The following is a 23,365-nucleotide window of genomic DNA, read 5'->3' on the forward strand; positions in this document are numbered from 1 at the left end:
AAAGTCAACCGAATTTGGAATTAACAGGTGACGCTCCTTCACCACGATGAAGGATGAATGTCGTTAATCCAACTCAATCAAATTGTTCTACGCAACATTCTGGTTGAGACCGGTTCCATCCGTTTTCTTTTGACAACAAATCCATCTAAAAACTGACTGATTCCAGCTATGTTTGTTGTTAAGCTGCTGGCCTATTGACAATCCTTTTTTTGGACGCAAGGACGTCCCTCTGAACGGGAGCAGAAATAAGTATATACTGATTGAAACTAATTGCCGGACTCCCACAGAGAAATTGAACGAATCTTTATTGTAAGTGGTCGTGGATTCCTTCATTTGAGGTGTTTGTCAGACTTGTAATTGTTGCCATTTTAAGTATATCATTAAACCACGGACGACTGCATCTTAACGCCACTATATATAGCATTTTTGCTTCCCACTTTAATTTCTCATTTTGTCATTAAACAGCATTTTATGTAATTAACAATCTAATCAACATGACCATCATGACCAACAGCGCTGGCTGGAGCAATTTTCTCAAATTTGTTTAATTTTTCATTTATTTCATTTAAATTGTTTGGTTGAATGTGTCTGGTTTTCTATTTTTACATATCATATAGATAAACCGTCGGGAAATAATTTGAACGTCTGGTGTGAAAAAACAACTGGTTGTCTATTCAATTAATACAGAACGTCCCCGATTTCGCATCTTTTCGTGGATTAAATCTATCCAAAGCTGTTACTTACATAATCACAGTTGTTCAACTGTATGAATTCAATACTTCAAAATAATCTAGTGCACGAGATTCCGTGAGGTAGTACCGGTCATTAAACGCCTTCAGGCGTAAACTGATGGACAGGTGAACAGGAGAGAAGAGATATCATTGTTGTCAGAGCCTTGCAAGGGAAACTCCGACAACAATCACATATCTTCTCTTCTAATTCTGTTCACGGGGTCTCGCTGTTTGATAACCCCAGACGCATGTAATGGGACAAAGTTTCCAACTGACCAGGGAAGCAGACTTGCACTGAAATGTTTAAAATACATTTAACTTTGACTTTGTCTACAAATCAGACGTGTTTGCTGCTAAATTGGTCCTGCCTCCTTGAAAACGGATTGATGAAAGTGTCTGGAGTTATGTTTCATAGTCGGCCAGGCAAGCTCAAGTTATAGAAGGGGAAAAAAAGATTAACACTTCTTACTACAGGCAACGGCCAACTTATAGGCCTAGGCCCATGTCACTTCTTTTGTTTATCGAACTTTACGTAATCATCCCTTCAATTTCTTCAGGAATAAGTATTTATCTCGGCTAGATCACCACATCCCCAACAACATTTTTTCTTCGTCAACTTTTATATCGGTATCCATCATTAAGACTCGTACATCGGATGTCATCAGGAAGAGTTAATTCAATTATTTCTGAAGTCCTCACACTTATCCAGGAAACAGGTGTCATAAATCTACGGCCTCATCCTGGTTACTACACCTTAAACCGTAGTCATTGATAACCCTCATATACAACATACCAACCATTTTTGGATTTCATCGATAACTGATTACAGGCATTGGCTATTATCATTGATCGTCGTAATGTCAGTCAGATAAAGATTATACAAACATCACGCAGTCTAATAACAATACGTGTGCAGAATGCGTTCAAGAAATCAAACTCGTCCACTCCACCACACACTCTTAAGTTAGCATAATATTATTTGCCGCACTGTCATAGCTTTCCTCTTCCAACATTGCCGTCCCCCCTCAGTCGCCCGCACTGGAGTGACCATGGTTAACGGGTTTAACAGAAATTGGGCAGTAACATCCAGCCCCCTCCCCCAGCCCCCCTCCCCCGCCCCCCTAAATGGTGAGCAGCCTGGCTACAACGCTGCATTAATGGTATTGTTTTATTGTTATTACCGCCGCTATCAACGTTGCTGACATTGTCTTCACGATCATCAATGCAATGTCACAATCGTACAGTCATAAACGCCAAATCTTAGCATTATACGCCATCATCATCACATCAACGTTGTCATCTCCATTATAGTAATTTTAACGTAATTATTATCTTCTAATCGTGCACGCCATGATTGTCATCGGCGTCGTCATCATCCCCAATACTGTCATCGTCAATATGTGTGTATCTTTATGCGCACCAACGTACCAATTATCATTAACGAATCCGACATAATCGTTATCTGATATTTCATCTTAATCGCGATATTGTTCTCATTACAGCTTGCATGTGTTCTGGCAACCCGTGTAAATCGCGCGCTTGTACAATCACACAATAGAAAAGACCAACAGTATACAAATATTGAATGCTTCGAGTGGTGTAGTAAAACTAGCCTCCCGGAAAATAGAATGGTCCATGGATCACCGGGGGAGGCTAGTTTTACTTCACCACGAGATAAAGCATTCGATATTTGTTTTATAACACTTCACCCACAGATTCTGTTTGATTTTAATATTTTAAATTATCTAAATCTGAACACAGTTGAAATAAACTTCAATTTCAAAACAAAATTGGTGGAAAATGTATTTCTCTCTTCCAAACTACCCCTTCACGAAATGTTTGAACCCGCTCTCTTTGGAACAATACGCGCTACGCGCACACCAGCATCCATTTGCACACAAATACCGCGCCGTGGAAATAGTACTTTGGTTGCTAATGGTATAGTACTTTGGTTGCTACGGGTATAGTACTTTTGGCCGTTGCGATTTAATAACCTTTCCGCTAATCTGTGGTGTGCAAAAATCAACGGATTGATCTTTAATTTCCAATGCATTGGCACTGGACGGTACAATAACGCTAATTACTCGAAACCATACATGCGCCAAATGATCACTCCTGTGACGTGATACATGAAGAGAGCTTACCCAGTAGCAAATCCTCAAACACGTGTCAACCAACGTGTCTTTCATTTGCAGATGTAACTTCACAAGAATCACGAGATTATATTAACTCAGTCAAGTAGACACACTTATGTGGATACGGAGAAGTGGGGGTATTTACTGACTACCTGCTATAACTAATTGCAAGATTTGAAAATTTCTATGGTGTCTGAGAAAGTAATGGTTCTGAAAGGAACTTATGTCAGCCCTTTTATGCGGCGAAAAAAACCTCGCTATGCACGAATCTGACTTCTAATTACTAAGGATATAATTACAGACCCACGCCAACCTTGAGTAATAATCCCGCTGATGTTGTGTATCTTATTTTAATCCAGCTTTGGACCAACCTGGCTGGAGATCCCTCCCCCACCCTCAGGGGTAGGATCAGAAACCTGCGCAGTTCCTTAATCCTTTTTTGTTATTGAGATTGTACTAATCCGTTTAATCTTCTCACCATAAAGTCAGCCCGTGACGGTCGTTCCTTGGAGGAATAAGCTTTTTTTTCTCCGTTCTTTCCTTGTAAGGTTTTATTCAGCCCTATCAGTTTCAATTAATCTAGGCCATGCACTTGTATCGTCACGGATTTGCAGGAAAGTTATCTGTTATTAATTATTTTGTCATAGATTTCCTGCAATGTTTCATAACGCCGAACGGAGTCCAAATCTATATAAGAAAATAACAAAATAATGGTCATAAGGCAAAGACACGCACGCTAGCTTGCGAATGATACAAAACGAATAGTCATACTGGACGGCAAATCGAACAGTTAACAACAATTCAATAATATATATTTTTTCATTGTCCTGAAAACCGCATGCGCACGTAAATTGGAGTTTTGGCCATGAATATAATGACCTGCACGAGAAAGACAGAGTGAATATCTAGGATTACAAAACCATATACAACCCGGAAGAAGCTCAAACCAAAATAACTTCTTTTTTTAGGTTTCCGCCTACAAAATGTTTCAGCTCATCAGGTGAAAGTTTGTAGATTCAACTTTACTATTTCGTCCCACAGTAAACAAAACAAATCCAACTAACCTCATCCTCTATATTTGGATCCTTCAACTTTTTCGTACAAGCTGCTACCAATGAAAACAAAATGGCAAGAATACAGAGACCAATGCAGGGTGACGAGGATTACGCTGGAGTGCGCTGTGTTACAACTGGTAATGTAGTAACCGACGGATATTGTATCACCAACCGATAATGTCACACAAATTGTCCGATACTGTATCACTAACCGATAATGTAACAGAAATTGACCCATAATGTATCACTAACCGATAATGTAACACAAAATTGACCGATAGTATAGTAAAAATGTACTACACTAGCAGTCAATTGTTGTTACATTATCAGTCCTAACCGATAATGTAACACAAATTGACAGATAGTGTAGTAACATTTACTACATTATCCGTCATTTTTTGTTACATTATCGGTTAAAGGGAATATACATCATTTGCTTTTGCTGTAATTTTCAGAAATGGATGGAATTGGGGGGTTGGAAATATATAGCAAATATAGTTACACTGACTTTTTTGAGGTTTTGGGTTCGAAAATGCCATAAAAACCAAGAAAAACAATCATTTTCCCGTAGTCTGGTTCCCTGACTCCATATAAGAAGAAACAGAGCAGTTTACATACATTGGGGAATTGTAAGGTCAGGGAACCAGTCTAGCTGGCTTGTACCCGTTCATAGGTGTGTAATCGATTGCAAACAAGTGCCATGGTCAGTTGGGGCCAGTATTAGAAAAAAGCCAGTTTTTTCTAACGCTGGTCGGCCGACCAGCGTTGGAAATTGATACAAAATTACCACTTTTCTTGAAAATGACAGTATACCAGGTGCCATGATTTTACAGGATGCTTTACACTGTCATTCACTAACAGTCCAGCAAGGTATTTCAAAATGATTTGGTAGTTTTATTTTTTGATGTTTGCAGATGTTGTATTTTCCCTTTAATGATACAGTTTCGGTCAATTTGTGTGACATTATCGGTTGGTGATACCATGGTGATACGTTATCAGTTGGTTACTACATTATCAGTTGTAACACGCTGTGTTAGCGTTGAATAAATGGGGCGCCTTGGCCATGCAGCGCAAATCCGGTACACAGGAGTTAGAAACACTACAAAATATACTATATCTGTATAGGCCTAGAACGAGGATCCAGTTAATATTAGCATGTTAGAGTTGGATTGATTGAAACATTGGACAAATTGCCACCGTGTAAGGGTAACTATGGCTATGCCGAACGTGTTCCAGCATTTGAAATTTATAAATCAAGTGTTTCATTTGCTTCATAGTTACTCCAATTACGCTTGTTAGTAGGCCAGCCAAAATGTGGAAAAGCTCTCTCGAAAATAATTTCACGGCATTGTTTGGGTAATAGCTGGCATCCATGCTACAATCCTGGCCAAATCTCGCTGGGCCCCCAACCCCCCAGCCGTCAATGTTGTCTCTCATTGCGCGGTGTGGGCTCCATCCCCTGAAGAGAACAACATGGACCGGGAGAGCGGGGGAGTTGGTGACCGTTGGAGGCTAAGGTTATTTCCAAGTGTCCCAACCATTTTGGCCGGGATTGTAGATCAATTCTTTGAACCATAACAAACAAGATGTGGGTGGATGCCGTCGTTAATTTTGACCCTAAATATACCTCATCTGCATAAATCGTTAACACCTGCCGTGTAATAATATGTTCCCATAATTATTTGGGTAAAGTTTTATTTTTTTTTAGAGTTTGAAAATTTTGTTTTTTGGTGATTCTACTTATAATTACTCACCCTTACTTAAATAACATTTTATTAAGCGTATAAGTGACTGTTTGATATCATTAAGTAGTCTTTTAATTGTTTGGGTCAAAATAAAGGGTGACATCCACCTACATTTTCTTCTCCATCCTTGGACTGATTGAATCTGACATGGTTGCCTGCTATTGCCAAAAATGCCGTCCAAAGTGTATTATAACACCTCACCCACAGATTCTGTGTCTTGATTGGCCGAGAGCGAGTCACATGTTACTTTCTAATTTTGCTATCTTTCTGTGCACGGCCAAAAGTACTATACCCGTAGCAACCAAAGTACTATACCATTAGCAACCAAAGAACTATTTCCACGGCGCGGTATTTGTGTGCAAAGGGATGCTGGTGTGTGCGTTGCGCGTTGCGCGTCGCGCGTATTGTTCCAAAGAGAGCGCGCTGCAGACTTGGGTTCAAACATTTCGTGAAGGGGTAGTTTGGAAGAGAGAAATGCATTTTCCACCAATTTTGTATTGAAAGTGAAGTTTATTTCAACTGTGTTCAGATTTAAATAATTTAAAATATTAAAATCAAGCAGAATCTGTGGGTGAAGTGTTATAAAACAAATAATGAATGCTTTATCTCGTGGTGAAGTAAAACTAGCCTCCCTCGGTGATCCATGGACCATTCTATTTTCCCTCGGCTTCGCCTCGGGAAAATAGAATGTCCATGGATCACCTCGGGAGGCTAGTTTTACTACACCACTCGAAGCATTCAATATTTATATAATATACCACTTTGGCTGGTCCACCATGTATTATGCATCCTTGTTGATTGTACATTCGGGTTGTACGTGCCAACCTTTTGAATGCTCATTGTCAGAAGTCGTCCCACTTTGAAGTATCGATGTTTTTAGGCCCGCGGATCAATGTTGCAGCCCCCCCCCCCCCCAATTCCTTATTTGAGATTATTTTGCGTGAGGCCTTGTATACACTTGACTTACTCCAATTAAACTGTCTTCATTCAACCACGCTACTTCAACGTGACAGATAACATGTGGTTTGCACGATGCATGAATACTGTGGATAAACAGCCTCAGGGAAGGTGAGAGTAAAGCCTAGACGAAGAGGGCGCCATATACACATGGTCATAACTTAAATGCAATTAACTTAAGAAGCTTTACAAAAAAATGAAATTCTTGGAACACACTTGCAGGGGTGTGAACGACTTGTTTGAAAGGGCTATACACTATTCAATTATTGTATTCGCAATAGTGAATCACGTTCGATCCGCCATAGCGAGGTCTTTGTCGATTTAATCCACTGTCTGTAGGCCTACCTGAAAGTTGTTCTTCCCTGTGCCAGCAAGATTACCCTGGAAAACTAGATTTGATATTTAAAATGCTAAATTTCCCTGCAATACAAAATATTATCCACTTTTGAATGAGACTCGGTTGAAAAAGTACGCCCACGATATTTAGGAATAATTACTCTACAAATTTCGAATTGTTTGCGATCCGACAATAACTCGTTTTTTGCGCAGGGTAGACTGGTTCCCGCCACCCTTTCAGTGACCGGGATCAGTCTACTGGCAGGCAGGAGCTGTCTGTGTTCACAAGCAAACCAAATTTAAATTTGGGTTGCAAATTCCTAGAAAAAAATCCAGATTAAAAAAAAAAAGTTGTACGTTGAAAATTCGTCAGAAGAAGAAGTTGAAGAGCACAGGAAGAACGATTGTAAACGATTGAAACTGAAGCTCGTACGTACTGTCAAAACACTAACATTTAATAACAAAATGTGAAGAACAATAAGTACAGAATCGACACAAAAATCGACTGAACGCCTACCATTTATCGACGTCTGCAAATAATCAAATTTGTTGTCCTGCCGAGTGTTTCAGATTTCGTGGGAGTCGGGCAGAGTTCATCGAATCCTGAACAAGGAACAGCAGTCTCTATTTAAAGATCGTTCAGTCGATTGTTTTTGCCGAGCATAATGTTTGGTTGATTCACGGACCATTTACAGAGTGGAGTTCAGATGGGGCTTGCTTCACGCTTTTTTTTGCAGGGATAGAATTTCAGTTAGTGACGTAGACAGCATTTGGACAGTTATTTCAACGGATCAAAACATCCAAGACAAGAGGACCGAAATGAGAACAAAGTTCGCTCTAATGAGAGTAGATGTCATACTTTGGTCAGAGGTTAAAAGCCCGACTAGGCTTTTATCTCAATATGCACTTCATTCAATGAGAATTATACAGTCGCTCCTTGACAAATCATCACATTTGACATGTATGCAGTAAGTGATGTGAGATTAAACAGCACAAAACAAGAAGGATTGAGAAATAAGTATGACTACGTTTCAATACAAAATCGTTTAATCTCATACAGTAAAATGCACTGTAAAACTTGTAAGTTTTGTTTCATTAAAGGGAAAATACAACATTTGCAAACATCAAAAAACGAAATGATCAAATTATCACGAAGTACCTTACTAAATTGTTAGGGACTGACAGTCTAAAGCATCCTTTAAAATCGTGGCTCCTGGTGGGCTGGCATTTTCAAGAAAAACTGTATTTTTCCTACGCTGGTCGGCCGACCAGCGTTGGAGAAACTGACTTTTTTTTCAAAAACTGTCCTTAATTTTGCATATTTAGTTATTCTGACTTTTCTTTGCAATTGATCACACACCTGTGAAGGGGTACAAGCCTGCTAGACTGATTCTCTGACCTTACAATTCCCCAAAGTGTATTAATTGCTTCGTTTCATCTTAACTGGGGTCAGGGAACCAGACTACAAGAACATGGTAGGTTTTCTTGGTTTTTCCAGCATCTAAAAGCCTAAAACATGAAACAAGTCAGTTTAACAATATTTTATATAACATACTAATCTTCCAAATCCATTTATTTCTGAAAATTGCAGCAAAAGCAAATGTTGTACATTCCCTTTAATTCAAAATAAATTAATTCAAAAGTATTAGAGTACAGGTAACGTTTTATTAATTGTTAATTTCAAGTATTCATGTTCAGATCAAAGTTACTTCTTTTTAACCAAGGATTTCTTGAGACGTGGTGGAAATAAAATAAACAAGCATGTCAAGTCCTTACTTTAATCAGCACGGTATTTGTCTAGTGAAGGTTATTCATCAATTAGTGTGCACTGTATCCAAGCATGTATCTGAGTTGGTGAAGTGGGTGTCGTCTTTGTCAAATTAAACGAACACAGGCTGTGGTATTCCAAGTCATTATGAGTCTACTGAACTGGCTAAGGTAATCACAACATGACACGAATAACATGAAGGTATGACCTTCTCTTCATTCTGTACATGCACAGTTGAACTTTAAAGTGTGATAATTGAAACATGCTGATCGCATCCTCGTCGAAGGATCAGACTCCCTATGGAGATTTATTAACACACGATCGAATTGACTCTTCATGTCAACATAAACACACCCATGAAGACTATGTCTCTTTATAATTCTTGAACACTAAATAGGCAAAGCATTTTCACTTTCATCGCCGTTAATCAATGGCCAGATCCACGGGCTTCGCTACAGAGGGGTGGGGGGGGGGGGGGGGTTGTCACGCCCCCTGTAGTCAGTTTCGTCGGCAAAATCATGGTGCTGTCGGCAAAGCAGAAAACGAAGAATGGAGAAGGAAGGGGGAAGGAAGGGGGAAGAAGAAAAATGGACAATGTAAATCATAAACAGCGCTGCTCAAAACCCTGTGAAGCTAAAATCCGGTTCTGAAACCAATGGAAAACGATTGTGTATTCTGTCATGTCGGCACGAGCTGCCGCGCGAGGTCGCTGCACATACGGCGGTTGACTGCTACAGCTGTGCAAAACTCAAGCACGTGCTCGCTTGCAGGCAGTTACGAATTGAGCTGACTCTTAGTGACGACTCAAAATCATGGACCAAGCTAAAGAGGGCAAATCTCGAAAGAGAGCGAAGCTACAGTTTTGATGTGTTTGTGATGTAATATATCAACTTGATGATCAACCCCCAATTTCATTCAAAAAGTCAGGGGAAAGTGGCCAGGAAATGCCTCTGATTGCACCACAGATCATCTTAAGCGGACCCCGGACACACGCCTTCAGAAGTTCTACTTTCAGATTTACCCCCCCCCCCCCCCCCCCCCCCCCGTCTGGGATCAGGGAACGGGCCTGAACAAGGTATGCACATTACTGATCGTGTACACGCAGTTTTGCGACGAGCAAATGTCCAAAACCTTTCAATATGATAGTGTCAAATTTTGACGATTTTCTTTTGAAGTTGAACTTATCTCACTGAAAAAAATAAATCCTTTCAAAGTAAATCATAAACATGGTCATAAACATGGTAACAATAAACAACAGACTTGCATGACCCGTGACTCCGACTTGGACTCGAGCCGAACTCGAGTCCCATTTTCCGTGACACGGACTTGGACTCGGACTCGACCTTCGTGACTCGGGACTCTACCAAAACTACCACAAATAACTTGTTTTTTTCTTCAAAAACTAAATTAATTGTCGTTGGGGGCGCTCTACAGCTAGCAGACGCCAAAAAAGTCACTATTTGCGGGCCAAATTTTGACCTCGGATAAGTTTTTTCTTTCAATTATTTTTTCAAAATATTGACTTTGAAGATATACTGCTTCTCCTCAATTTTTTTTGTTTGTTAAAATATGAAAGTTGCCTGCTATTAAAGGGTGCACGCCTGTAAATAGGCCAAAAATCCGTCCGCCGAGCTCATAAATAAAAGTTATACCCTCAAAATACTCTATATTAGAGAGTTTTGAGAGCCACAAAATTGGGGGAATTGAAGAGATATGGCAATGAACCTCTGGCCCGGACGTGGGGCTTCCAATTCTGAGCATGCAATCGGGCTCGAAAGTGGCGCTATTTTGCCATGTTGAGGAGGGATCGTTTCTCAAGATGGCTACTTTTCCACTTTGGGGAAAATAGAGGTCGTCTTCTTTGGGTGGGAATTTCTCAAAAAGTCAATGGTCAATCCACCCAAAAAATTGAAAAGAAAACGAAAGATGACATGTCGATCATCACTTTTCTGTGCAGCTTATTAAATAGCTGTGAGAGTTCTGAGTATTTTAAAAAAGAATTTTTAGGTATGGCTATTTAGCACTAGTGTCTACTGTCTATGGGAATTTTAATACAGGTTGCACCTTATAAACAACAAAAATTGGCCGCCCTGCGCGTGCGCTATGCCGCGGCCGTGGTTTTTTTTCAGTGGGCGGAACCTATGGGAGGGGGGGGGCATTTTAAAGTTATTCAAAAGGGCTGTTCCACAACAAATGCACCCAAATCGTAAAGGAACCGTTGGTCATCAGCCGATTACAGCAATTGCGAATTAAGGGGGGGGGGGCATTCTGAGCAAGTAGCGGAAACTCTATTTACTGTCGTTGGGGGCGCTCTACAGCTAGAAAGCGCAAACAAGCGGCACTATTTCAAGTCCTTATATCGACCTCGAATTTCTTTCAATTTTTTTGATGAAACATGAATAACAAATACTTCCTCTTTGCCCTAAAAGTGGTTTTGGGGGCATTGCAAACCTACGGCCCTATTATAAGCAAGGGATAAGTAGGTAATAAGCCTTATGCACGAGTCAGCCATATTGAATTGCAAGCGAGGTAAAATCTTCATTTTTGGAACTTGCGAAGAGAAATGAAAGCAACTTAATTACTAATTAATTCTAGTCTCAGGCGCGGTTCTACGGGGGGGGGGGGGGCTAGGGGGAGGGGATTTAGCCCCCCCCAAAAACAAATTTTGTCTAGCCCCCCCAAAATAAATTCCGTAAAAAGAAATTGCAAAAAAAGAGAAGGATTGTGATGTACATGGTTGTGATGTACATGTATATGCGAACGGTCTCCCCCTAAAGAAATAGTCGTGACAAGGGTGCATTTGTAGTTAATATAGTGTGAATGATTTTAGGATTTTATTTTATTTTATGAGCCCCCATCCCCCCCCCCCCCCCCCCCCCCACCACCACCCACCTATTGATTTTCGGAGGCCTAAGTGTCTGGAGAAAATAACCGGTCTACATTTCAGCACGCCTCCCTGAAAAAAAAAATCTGGATCCACTCTGCTAGCCCCCCAAAAATATTGGTTCTAGAACCGCGCCTGTCTAGTCTGCTTCAATGAATAATTAAAAATGACTTAACATCAACTAAAACATGACAGTATGGCACGAAGGTTGCATTATATACCTGCATAAATAGTCTGGCGCCATCCAATTCAACTGTTAACAATTAATGAAATATATTCAGGGAACTCAATGGCCAACTCGTGCCTCAGGCCCATTAGGGGAGAACTGGCAGCAAAACATACGGTAATTTTCAACTATTGTCTGAACTTTTATAAGGTTTAAAAGAAAATTAAAGTTAAAAGAAGTCATTATCATTTTAAAGGATAAACCTGTCAACTTTTCGCATTTTTCGGTTCAGAAAAAGCAAAGTTTTATACAGTGCAAAAAAAAAAGACATTGAGGGGCAATTCATACATGCAATTTACTTTAAAGCTAGAGTCCATCATTTGCAGCCATCCGAAAAGTAACTGGCGTAATTATTGTTGAAAAACATACTTGGTTGAAAGATAGTAAGGGGACTAACCTCCCTGTGAAATTATTCTTTCTGGCAAGCTGTCATTTTGAAGTAATCAACGAAAGAAGGCCTTTCCAACGGTGCGTCTTAAGACGCACCGTATTAGTAGTTCGTTTTGTTATTCGGCGAAGCGCGCGCAAGCATTGGCACGACGCACACGCGCGCGCGGTTGCTATAATTCGTCGGATCAGTGCGCGACATCGCGTATAGCTGCAATCGGCTCAGTGAGAACGCGTCTCGGACGCTGAATTCAGGCCAAATTCAAAACATGATTCAGCAAGTTTTAAATTGAAATTGCGATCCTAGAATGCTGTTTTTCTCGGAATATACAGCTGAAGATGAGCTGAAACTTCATCAGGTTAGTTGTTCAGTATCCTTCTTTAGATTTTGAGCACTTCTGTTGCTTCAAACGAATAAAATACACAAATTACAAATGGTGGACTACATCTTTAAGAGGTAGCATAGACCATGAAGTCCACGTGGTGGATTTTATGACCAATTTTCATGGCGTGTGAGTATATTGTAGCGCGCACGTGCAGGGCCTCGTGGAAGTGGACAACTTCAACTTGATCTATATTAAGGAAAAACATGATACACGCTCCATGCTCAGGGAATTGAACGAAAGATTATATTACAGCTATATACAGTACATTAAAAGGCCAACGATAGGTAGGTATGTCATTTAAAGGTAAAAGTGAACCAGATATAAAGCGCTTACTGCCACTTTGCTTTTCTCCTTTAGATAAAGTGGTTGCACGAGACAGGCCTGCACGTGTTTGGACACAGACACATTACAATGACAAACGTCACTTGTAAGTCATCGTCTTGTTAGTCTGTCTGCAGCAGAATAAAGCCCAATCAACTGTGCTGGCTTTACCTTGACTCATGTTTTGGTATGATATATTTCAATTCGGGACGGCTTACGGTGGTTTGCAAAGATATGGATCGTGACTGAACGTCTGATTGTCATTAACCCTAAAATGGCCGGGGCGGAATCCGCCCCCCCCCCCTTCAACTTTTTCCGCGATAGCCTTGAATCTTTTTATTCGCGACTCGAGTTGTTATGTCTTTTTAGCCTCGAGCTTTGCGCATCTTTCGATACCAAAAAACATAAAAATCGGAAAAAAAACAAACTGAACTTTCCCATATACGTTGTGTACACAGAGCACAGTTACCATTCGTACATATGAATAATTAATTAGCCATAATTCCAAAACCCTTTGACCTATAGTCATGAAATTTCTTGGGTATGTTTATGATGAGTTGCTCATCATGCATGTACCTAGTTTCAAAATTGTTCGTCACTCGACGGCCGAGATCTTAGGGGGGCGAAAAGTAGTCCCCCCCCCCCCCTTTTTTTTCAGACATCTATATTTCGTGTAATTTCGAGGTTCGTTTGCACACGTTTGTGTATCTAAATATTTCAACACGAAATAACACGAGAACTAGATGTCTGAAAAAAAGGGGGGACTACTTTTCTATGGATATAAAGAGGGCGAGTATGCTTCTAAAGCGTAAATAAACTACACATATACATGTAGTCCAAATGTGAAAATCAAAATATGACAAAGTTCTACAAGTTCTGGTAGGCCTACATGGTCCAAGTGTGGCCATTATTTACGGAGGTAGTCCAGTAAATTGGCCACATTTACGGGGCTATTCCAAAACGTGATATATCCATTTGAAAGGAAGAAAGGATAAAACCTTTCCCGGTTATGAAACTTTAAGGAATAAAAACATTATTACAGCTGTTTCTAAACGGTTTTTTTTTTTTGCACTTTATTGTGTTCTCAAATTGTGTTATTACAGGGTGATCAAAAAAACAAAAACAAACGGATCCTCTTAGGCCAAAAAAAATAAATAAGTCGGTCTCTGGTCAGCGCGCGCGTCGATTTTAATCATGCGCGTCGATCTTTTTTTTTCCCAAAATGTTCCGCGGTAGCTCCAACAGCGCCCTCTATTTCCGCACCTCCTCATTTTTTTTTTACCAAAGAGCACCAAGGAATGGGAAATTGCACCAAGGCAAATGATCGAAAGCACCAAGGCAAATTATGGAGGACACCAATGTACATCTACTTAAGTTCACCAAAAAAGCAAAATAGTACCCCACCTTGTCTGTACAATCCAAGCTTGAAGAAAAAGAATAAAGAAAAAAAAAAAAAAAAAAAAACCGCCGCGTGCCCGCGTCGATTCCGGAACTTTGGTCTGACCAGAGACCGAATATTTTTTTTTTTTTTTTGCCTTACTTCCACTACCCCGAGACTCAAACCATACACACCAATGTATGGAGAATCTTTTTAGAAGAAAAATAAAACCAAGATCGCCCGACTCGGTCCAGTAGTTTCTGTATTTTGTGAAGCAAGGTGGGGGTCATTTTTGTCCCGATGAATTACTAAACCGTGCCCGGGAATGTGACTTCTATTGTTATTGATAGAGGGATTGTTATCTGATAATACCCACATGAAAGAAGTATGCTTCCCAAATAGGCTCTGCACTCTGCAGCAAAAATTGCTGGACTGAATCGGGATACTTTGGTATCATAATTCTTCTAAAAGGATTCTCCATCAATGGACCGATCCAGTAAGCCCCGCCCACTGCGCACTGGACAAAATAACACGTGCTCCTATCCTCTCCAATGCCAAATTGCATTTTCCTGCCGCGCGCATCATACGCGCGTGCACGCACGTCGGACTTTTGTGCACGCACGTCGGACATAAATCACGGCTGTGATTGGTCAGAACACCATGGGGCGGTGCTCACTGGGGCGGTGCTTACTGGATCGGTCAATTGGTACAGGTGGTTTGAGACTCAAGGTAATAATAATACTAGTGGGTACGTATACAGCGCACGTATCCACCAGGTACTGGCGCTCATGGCGCTACATTATTATTACCCCTGCTCATTGGGCCCATGAAACATTCCAAATACCATCTCAGCTCCCTGGGGAGTATACAGCTCGATGCAGCCTGTTAGGCGCAAGGAAGCTAATTCAATCACAATAACCACATCCGCCCTCACAGGTACCCATTTACTCCTGGGTGGAGAGAAGCAATGATCGAGTGACAAAGTGCCTTGCCCAAGGGCGTACGCACCATGACCCAGGCAGGACTCGAACCCACAACCTGCAGCTTTACCCGCAGACCACGAATCCAATGCCCTTAACCACGAGGCCACAGCACTCCAGGTAGTGGAAGTATGTCGTTCTAACTTTTTTTTCGGATCACCCTGTATAACAGCCATCGAAACTGACTTAGGGCAGCCAGGAGAGAGCGAAATTCTGAGAGGCAACAAAATGGTGGTGATTGCATTTGGGAGCAAAGTCTTCATATTCAATATTCATCTCGGACCCTCCTCAAGCATCGTCCTTTATAAGCCTGTACATCCCTGCTGTTTAATGCTGTCATGGCTTTCCTGTTGCTTCTTGACATTGGTTTTTATCAAGGCAAATGTTAGTTATTGCAAAGGATCTCTTCATCAACACATTATACATGTAATTGTGTTCTTGTCTTGTATTACACTCGAGGACAGACACACAAAGGCAGAACAAAAGATCCTTTCAGTCCTCGAACGACAGTGCTTTTGTTCGAAACTGTCCTCGATCGTACGTTTACGTGCTTAGTCTATGAGAAAGTGTTAAAGTACAGGGACAAAGAGAAACACAATAGGTTGTCCTCAGGCGTATAGTAAAACACGACTGTGCGATCAGTGGTGTGGTTTCTTCCATATTAAAACCAACCATGCCAACCTCAGACCGACTGCAACCTTGAACAATCAATCATTACTACCGATAATGTTTTCAAAGGGCCATGTATGGCTAACTCTTTGATGTTTGTGACTGTATTTTCTGTAGTAAATATTCCATCTGATATTTAATGATTGGTTGACCCTTTGGTGTCCGTTTGCTCAGCTTTTTGTGCCGTGTTTCTTTCTTCTCTCGATATTGCCTCAGCGCTTCTTCCCTTGTCTCTCGTCTTGCTTTCTTCTCCTGCAAGAAAAGTGTCGAGTGAAGAGCTTTAAGTAATTGTGTGTAGGTGCTGCTTGTCAAAAGTAATGGTTCACTGCAAAACCTAGTGTTTAACTTTTGAACACGTTATACAGCCTGTCTCAAACAAAATGGTACAATCAAAAATATTAAATCTCAACATAAGTAAGTCGTTTTGAGCATCACATTAAAGAAAAAAGACCAGGCTTTCCAATACTTTTTGTTTCATCTCAGTTGCTTTTGTAAATCCAGAGATAACTCCAGTTTACTGCGGAACACAAAAATCGAGTTTGTTTCTTTTGCCAAGTTGCAATCTTTTGTGAGCTTCAAGACAGCATGGCACAGTACTCGAAACAACTCTGCCCATGCATAAAAGTGGCACAAAATCGATTTTGGTGTCTCGCAGTAAATTGATTGTATCTCTGAATTGACAAAAGCAAATAAGATCAAACAAACACTATTGGAAAGGCCAGTCTTTGTTCTTTAATATTATGCCAAGTAAGAATGACTTATTTTGAAATTTCATATTTAACCAATTTTTTTTCTCTGTTTGTTCCATTTTTATTGAGACAGGCTGTACATATAAATAGTTTTTAAAAACAGCAATTCTTTTAATAGTTCTGTTTAGGATCACTTACCATCACGTTAACCTTACATAAGCGCTTGTACTTTTTACAGAGTTTAAAAGATGAATGTTATGACATTCAAATTTATTATTTTAAACACTGTAAACATTTCCCCCAAAGCAATGTAAAACCATTACAATCGAGTCTCGTTATTACAAACTCGTTCGGACCTAGGCAAATTGTTTGTTATATCAGAATTTTGTATTAAGAGGAACATCAGTCCCATTCATTGTGCTTAAGGAATGTACATCATTGGCTTTTGCTGTAATTTTCAGAAATGAACTATTTGAGGGTTAGTATAATAGATGAAATATTGTTACACTGACATGTTTGAAGTTTTGTGTTCGAAAATGCTGGAAACCCCCCCCCCCCCCAAAAAAAAAATGCTCAAGTAGTCTGGTTCCCTGACTCCAGTAAAGATAAAATGGATCAATTTATAGATGCTGGAAAATTGTAAGGTAAGGGAACCAGTCTAGCTGGCCTGCACCCTTTCATGAACATGCAACCAATAGCAAACAACATTGTGACTGAAAAAAATTGTAAATTGGGAGCAGTAGTTGAAAAATAGTTTGGTTTTTCCAACGGTGGTCGGCTGACCACCGTCGGCTGAAAGGTATACAAAATACCATTTCTTGAAAATGACTTCACACTAGGTGCCATAATTTTACAGGATGCTTTAGACCGTCATTTACCAACATCCTAGTAAGGTATTTCGTAAAAAACTTGGTAGTTTTGTTTTTCGATGTTTGCAAATGTTGTATATTCCCTTTAATATAAATGCATAGTCCAGACCAAGACTTTATGTTTGTTATAACCAGAATTTTGTATTAACAGAGTTTGTACAAACGAGAGTCGTCTGTATATAATGTAAAACAATGCAAAACAGTGTTTACAATCTAATCACAATGTTTGTAATTAGTTTGCCTGAAAGTCAAGTTTCAGTTACAAGCAAAAATGTCAAGCGGCTGTTTGAGGCTTTGTTTTTGGTACATGGATACCCGCATAATGAATCAGACTCAAAATTGAGCCCCTTAAAGCTACAGTCCATCATTTGTAATTTGTGCATTTTGTTCGTTTGAAGCAACAAATGAGTTCAAAATCTAATGAAGGATACTGAGCAACTAACCTGATGAAGTTTCAGCTAAGCTTCAGCTGTACATTCCGAGAAAAACAGCATTCTAAGATCTCAATTTCAAATCCAAAGTTACTGAATCATGTTTTGAATTGTTTTGAATTGCAGCTATACGTGACGTTGCGCACTGATCCGACGAATTATAACAACCGCGCGCGTGTGCGTCGTTCCAATACTTGTGCGCGCTGCGCTGAATAACAAAACGAACTACTAATTTAAATTTTCCTACGGTGCTTCTTAAGAATTACCGTTGGAAATGCCTTCTTTCGTTGATTACTTCAAAATGACAGCTTCCCAGAAAGAATAATTTCACAGGGAGTTTAGTCCTACTATCTTTCAACCAAGTTTGTTTTTCAACAATAATTACGCCAGTTACTTTTCGGATGGCTGCAAATGATGGACTATACCTTTAAGTAGGTTGCAAAACACTGTTTATTAGGCCAAAAAAAATAAATACTCGGTCTCTGGTCAGCGCGCGCGTCGATTTTAATCATGCGCGTCAACTTTTTTTTTTTTCAAATTAACACGAAAGCTACAACAGCGCCCTCTATTGCCGCGCCTCCTCAAATTTTTGTACCAAGGAGCACCAAGGAATGGGGAAATTGCACCAAGGCAAATGAAAAAGGGCACCAAGGCAAATTATGGAGGACACCAATGTATAATGAGGATTGAGGACACAAAAAAGCAAAATAGTACCCACCTTGTCTGTACAATACAAGCTTGAAAAAAAAAAGCCACCAAATAAAAAAAAATTTAAAAACCCGTCGCCCCATCAATTCCGGAACTTCGGTCTGACCGGAGACCGACCATTTTTTTTTTGGCCTTACAGTGAATGGGGTGAATAACCAAAAAGAAAAATTAGAAATGTACATGTACAGTCCAAATAAGTAAACCATCACAATGGCTGAGGTAACTTTTCCCCGCTCATAATTGAACTGTGATTACTACACATAACTTAATACAAAAGAATAAAAAGACATGTATTGACTGTAATTGGCCAACTAAAAAAAAAAGAATTAAATAAAAGATACCTTTTTCAGACTTTGGTTACAGAGCTCGTATCAGGAGCTTGCGACACCATCAAGGTGTCTTTATCAACTGTTGTTGTTGAGGCCCTCGTGTACGACCGCCTCCTGTCATGTGACCAAGCCTGGTCACGTGACGGGTCACGTGAGGGCCTCAACAACGCCAGTTGAAAAAGACACCGTGATGGTGTCGCAAGCTCCTGCTACGAGCTCTGTAACCAAAGTCTCAACAAGGTATCTTTAATATAATTGATATAATAATGGGAAAGGAAACAAACTTTCATGCTCGAAAAAAGAAGTAGTCTTTCTCGTCCGCCTTTTTGAAAAAGTGAAGGAGGCGGGGGGCTTTTTCCCCCTTTTTTCCGCAAGGATAGAGGATTTTCCAAGATGGCATCATGGCAGATGGATTCTTCAATCTTCTTGACTCTTTTTCTGATACAAAATTGTGTCTAAAGTAGCCATAATCCTTTCTACATAGCTACAATTTTGTTGGAAACAAATACAAAGACAATATATTGACATGTATGTGGCAAACTGTATTGCAACATTACTGTACAAATTTAAAAAAAGAAAAAAAAAGAAAACAAAGAGGCATCCGGAAAAAAAGGAAGCGGGCGGGGACACGAAATTGGTTCATTTGTTTACATGGCCTTAACTATATCCACTGTGCTTTTCACCGTTATATTACCTGAAGCTTTTCTTGATGTTCTTTTGTTAGCTTCTGTCGTTGTAGTTCAGCTTGCGTGTATCGATTGACAGTTGTCGCCTTTCCATCTTGAGAACCCACTTTGTGTTTGGCCTTTATATATCTGTTCTTTTGTTTGTGTGCTTGTTGATTCACATTTCTGTAGAAAAAGAAGTAACAAATTTACAATGACACTAAAAAATAACTTACTTTTTTGAAAGGTCTGAGAAACCTATAGCGAGCAGCGAATTATGAAGTTTTATAAACAGACATAATTATCGGTGCATTTAAATCATTTTGATATTCCACTTACAGCACACAAATGACAGCGGTTTACTTAAGACCCATACAATGTCATTTTTTTTAATGCAATCCTTGAAAATGCACCTTTGTGTCCCATTTAACCTTATTTTCAATTTTTGTTTTGCCATTTTCAAGGGTATTTTGGTGCGTTTTTGGTTTTCATGCTAATGCAAATGTCCATATTCATGAGCAAATATGTGATGTCATTTCAGGCAGAAACCTCAATGTTACAGTTATTTCAGCACCAAAAGTGGACGGAATTTTTGATAGTTTGCTGTCGTAAATGTTCTTTTCTGTGGTGATTTGTTGTGTCGGTACATGGCAGTAAGCAAATGAGTATTAACATTTCTCACAAATGTTTACAATAAGCAAATTTTGGGTTCACAATTTGAGCAAAAAAACCCTAAACTGAACAGTGTCTTCCTGAAATGACATCACAGCAACAGCTCCCTCAGTTGTCGAGAAAAGCATGGACACTTTTTTTAATGTTAAAACCCTAACTCCCTAGGCCTTTTTGCTAGGAAGTAGCCTCAATCCTGCAAAATCCTCCAATTGGCCTCAAGGAAAAATAGCATATAGCCTCAATCCTGCAAATTCCTCCGCTATTTCTTGAATATGGTCCATGGAGGGGTGACCACTGCCTGAATCCTGCAAAATCCTCCGGCTATGTCTGTCAATAGGCTGAGGCAGAGGCAGTGACATCCTGGAGCAGTGCGGAGGATGTCAAGTATAATCAAGGACTAAATTTATGCATGGCTGAGCATAAACAACACAAGGTCGGGCCCAAGACCTTGACACAGTGCGTATTCCGAAATCAGCAACGCACTTTTGCCATGTAACCTCAATCCTGCAAATTCCTCCAATTTGCAAAAAGGATTTTGGAGGATTCAGGGCGGTTAAAGAAGTGTGCTTTTCGATACAATTGACCAAAAAGGGATGTCAATAGTTTTCCTACATTTAAGAGGAGAAGAAAGTTGCATAAAATACGTTACTAAGAAAAAAAATCATCGCATGAACACTTTAAATCATTTTGGTCCTCCAGTTACAGAACAAAAATGACAGGGCTTTTTTTGAAAAAGCGGTTTGAGATTCTTGGGTATGAAAAAGTCAAAATGGGGTATCCGACAGCTGTGTGTCACAAAAAGCCTACATGTACGTACTTTGTGTAATGTGTTGTTTCTTGAGGAAGTCCATCTGAAGAGTCTATCGTGTCGGTCATCACCTGTTGATTGCCACTCAGCTTTGATTCAGCTGTTCTTGTTTTGTGAATCATTTTCTTGTATGTGTTCAAGATTTTCCTTTTGCGTTTATCAGCATATCCTTGACCTGAAATTTAATAACAACAAAAGAATAAATTTACTTTGTAGCAATACAGGTAGCTTGTGAAAAACATGGAGAAAGAGTTGGTGATTTTCATGTCGGGCAAAAGGGGTTGGGGAAGAAATGGATTGACATCAAAAATGAGGTCAGTTTGCGGGATCATTCATATGGATATCCCACCGCCGAGAATTGCGCCCTCTACCGGCGAGCGACTCCGCGACTCCGCGACGTCTGCATATTATTGTACTTTATGCCCACTGACCCCAGTCGCGATCCAACTTCCAAGCCAAGCCCAAGGCTCCAAGACCAAGTAGCATAGCCTAGCCCTACATAAAAAAAAACTTGCTCTCGCGTGGCCCTGCCATGCCTGCATTCTAAAGTAACTCCAACTCTTTGGCTAGTCGTCTTTCTTTGCTCTGCTGATTTGAAGCTGTTCTGTTTAGAATAGAGATCACGAGGGGTGGCCTGCAAGCTTTCGAGTCAACTCGTACCTTGGGCGACTCGTACCTTGGACAACTCGTACCTTGGACAACTCGTACCTTGGACATCTCGTACCTTGGATAACTCGTACCTTGGACAACTCGTACCTTCAATTAAGATGACTCGTACCATCAGAATAACAAGTAGAGTACACTGTACGTGCGTGACTTAGTGTGTGGTTCCTTGACTCCGAAACGATACGATTCTGTGTCCGAAACGGGCTTCCAGAGCTACGGCTACGGCTATTGTCAGCGCGTCCCCGCGTATTTTCAATGGGCGCAGACCTAGACCTAGCTCTAGACAACTGATTCGGATGCAGCCTAAATTAATTTCCTTCTCACAGAACCACATTCAAGATCTAAGGATGCATACCTGCAAATAAACTCCCATAGACACTAGTGCTAAATGCCCATACTTCAAAATTATTTTAAAAATACTCAAAACTCTCACAGGTATTCAAGCTGCACAGAAAAATGATGATCAATGTGTCATCTTTCATTTTCTTTTCAATTTTTGGTGGGTTGACCGTTGACTTTATCCTGATTGACGGTACGACTTGTCTTACGCGTGATGGTACGAGTCGTCTTAACTGAAGGTACGACTTGCCGAAGGTACGAGTTGTCCAAGGTACGACTCGGTATAATGACGTCGAGTTGAAGGTACGAGTTGTCCAAGGTACGAGTTGCCCAAGGTACGAGATGACCTGTTACCGCCTGCAAGCACTATTCTCACGTAATTGATGCTGTGCGCTAAAGCACTGCTATTGTAAGTTGATGCAGCATGGAGCAACTCTGTCTCTTTCCTTACCTTCTGTTACGTTTCCAATCATTTTCTGGGTGTGATGATGACCTGCATTCTTCGTTTTCCTAAAATCTTTAGAGTAGCCACTTTTGTTCATTTTACCCATAATGATTTCACACAATTCGAAAGGTTATTTCCACTTATTTGAATACTAAACTGTACTGTAAAATTACAAACCACACCATGTCGTGCATGCGTGCATGCTCGGTGTTTTCAAATAGCGCCCTCACTTGATGTTGCATAAAAAGTGAGGGCGCTGTTTTAAAAATGCACAGGGGTGCACTGAATTCAAGCGAGAATTTCTACGCCAGCTGATTAGCATAAAAAGTGCCCCCCCCCCCCACAATTTCTTTTGAAAACGGAGACCGTTTGGCTTTAAAAACGGTGGAATTGTTTAAATATGCCCAAGGATCAACTCCCTGGTTTTGGGGCTTCCATCTGAGGGCAGGCTTGATAAAATCACGGATGAAAAAATGGGTCCTATTTGCCTGTGAAAGTGGAAGGGTGCCACTCTTAAAATGGCTACATGCAGGCTCGGGAACTATCACTTTTCGGGAGGTGATTTTATTTGGGTGTGAATATTTAAAAATGTAATTGGCTAATGTACGTAAAATTGAAAAGAAATGAAAAGATGAAAGACAAGACAATAATTTAATTTTTGTTTCAGAAACCCCAGTGATGTTGGCTTGCATAATACTTGGCCCTGAACTTTGTTGATTTTACACTGTTTCCAATGGGGCTTGAATTAGTACAGTGAACCCACAGAACCAGCATGTCTTGTCGATA

At 40.2% G+C, this 23,365-nt stretch overlaps 1 protein-coding gene across 1 annotated transcript; it reads right to left on the reverse strand.

Annotated features, from left to right (window-relative positions):
* Window positions 1-15,433: 15,433 nt before the first annotated feature.
* Window positions 15,434-22,828, reverse strand: LOC119723984 (thyroid transcription factor 1-associated protein 26-like). The gene is made up of 4 exons (XM_038194909.1): window positions 22,586-22,828; window positions 21,139-21,304; window positions 19,679-19,835; window positions 15,434-16,210 (listed from the first exon to the last, which is right to left on the reverse strand). The coding sequence occupies exons 1-4, from the start codon at window positions 22,683-22,685 to the stop codon at window positions 16,040-16,042; spliced, it is 594 nt and encodes a 197-aa protein (XP_038050837.1). The 5' UTR covers window positions 22,686-22,828; the 3' UTR covers window positions 15,434-16,039.
* Between the last annotated feature and the right edge of the window lie 537 nt (window positions 22,829-23,365).

Source organism: Patiria miniata, unplaced genomic scaffold (assembly GCF_015706575.1).
Source record: "Patiria miniata isolate m_02_andy unplaced genomic scaffold, ASM1570657v1 HiC_scaffold_1, whole genome shotgun sequence".
NCBI lineage: Eukaryota > Metazoa > Echinodermata > Asteroidea > Valvatida > Asterinidae > Patiria > Patiria miniata.

What these genes read in the sequence shown, in the direction of transcription:
- LOC119723984 (XM_038194909.1), bottom strand. Translation starts at nt 22,685, where the DNA reads ATGGGTAAAATGAACAAAAGTGGCTACTCTAAAGATTTTAGGAAAACG. An exon ending in GATTGGAAACGTAACAGAAG is followed by an intron (nt 21,305 to 22,585) that starts GTAAGGAAAGAG and finishes ATTAAATTTCAG; the next exon opens with GTCAAGGATATGCTGATAAA. An exon ending in AACATCAAGAAAAGCTTCAG is followed by an intron (nt 16,211 to 19,678) that starts GTAATATAACGG and finishes CTTTTCTTGCAG; the next exon opens with GAGAAGAAAGCAAGACGAGA.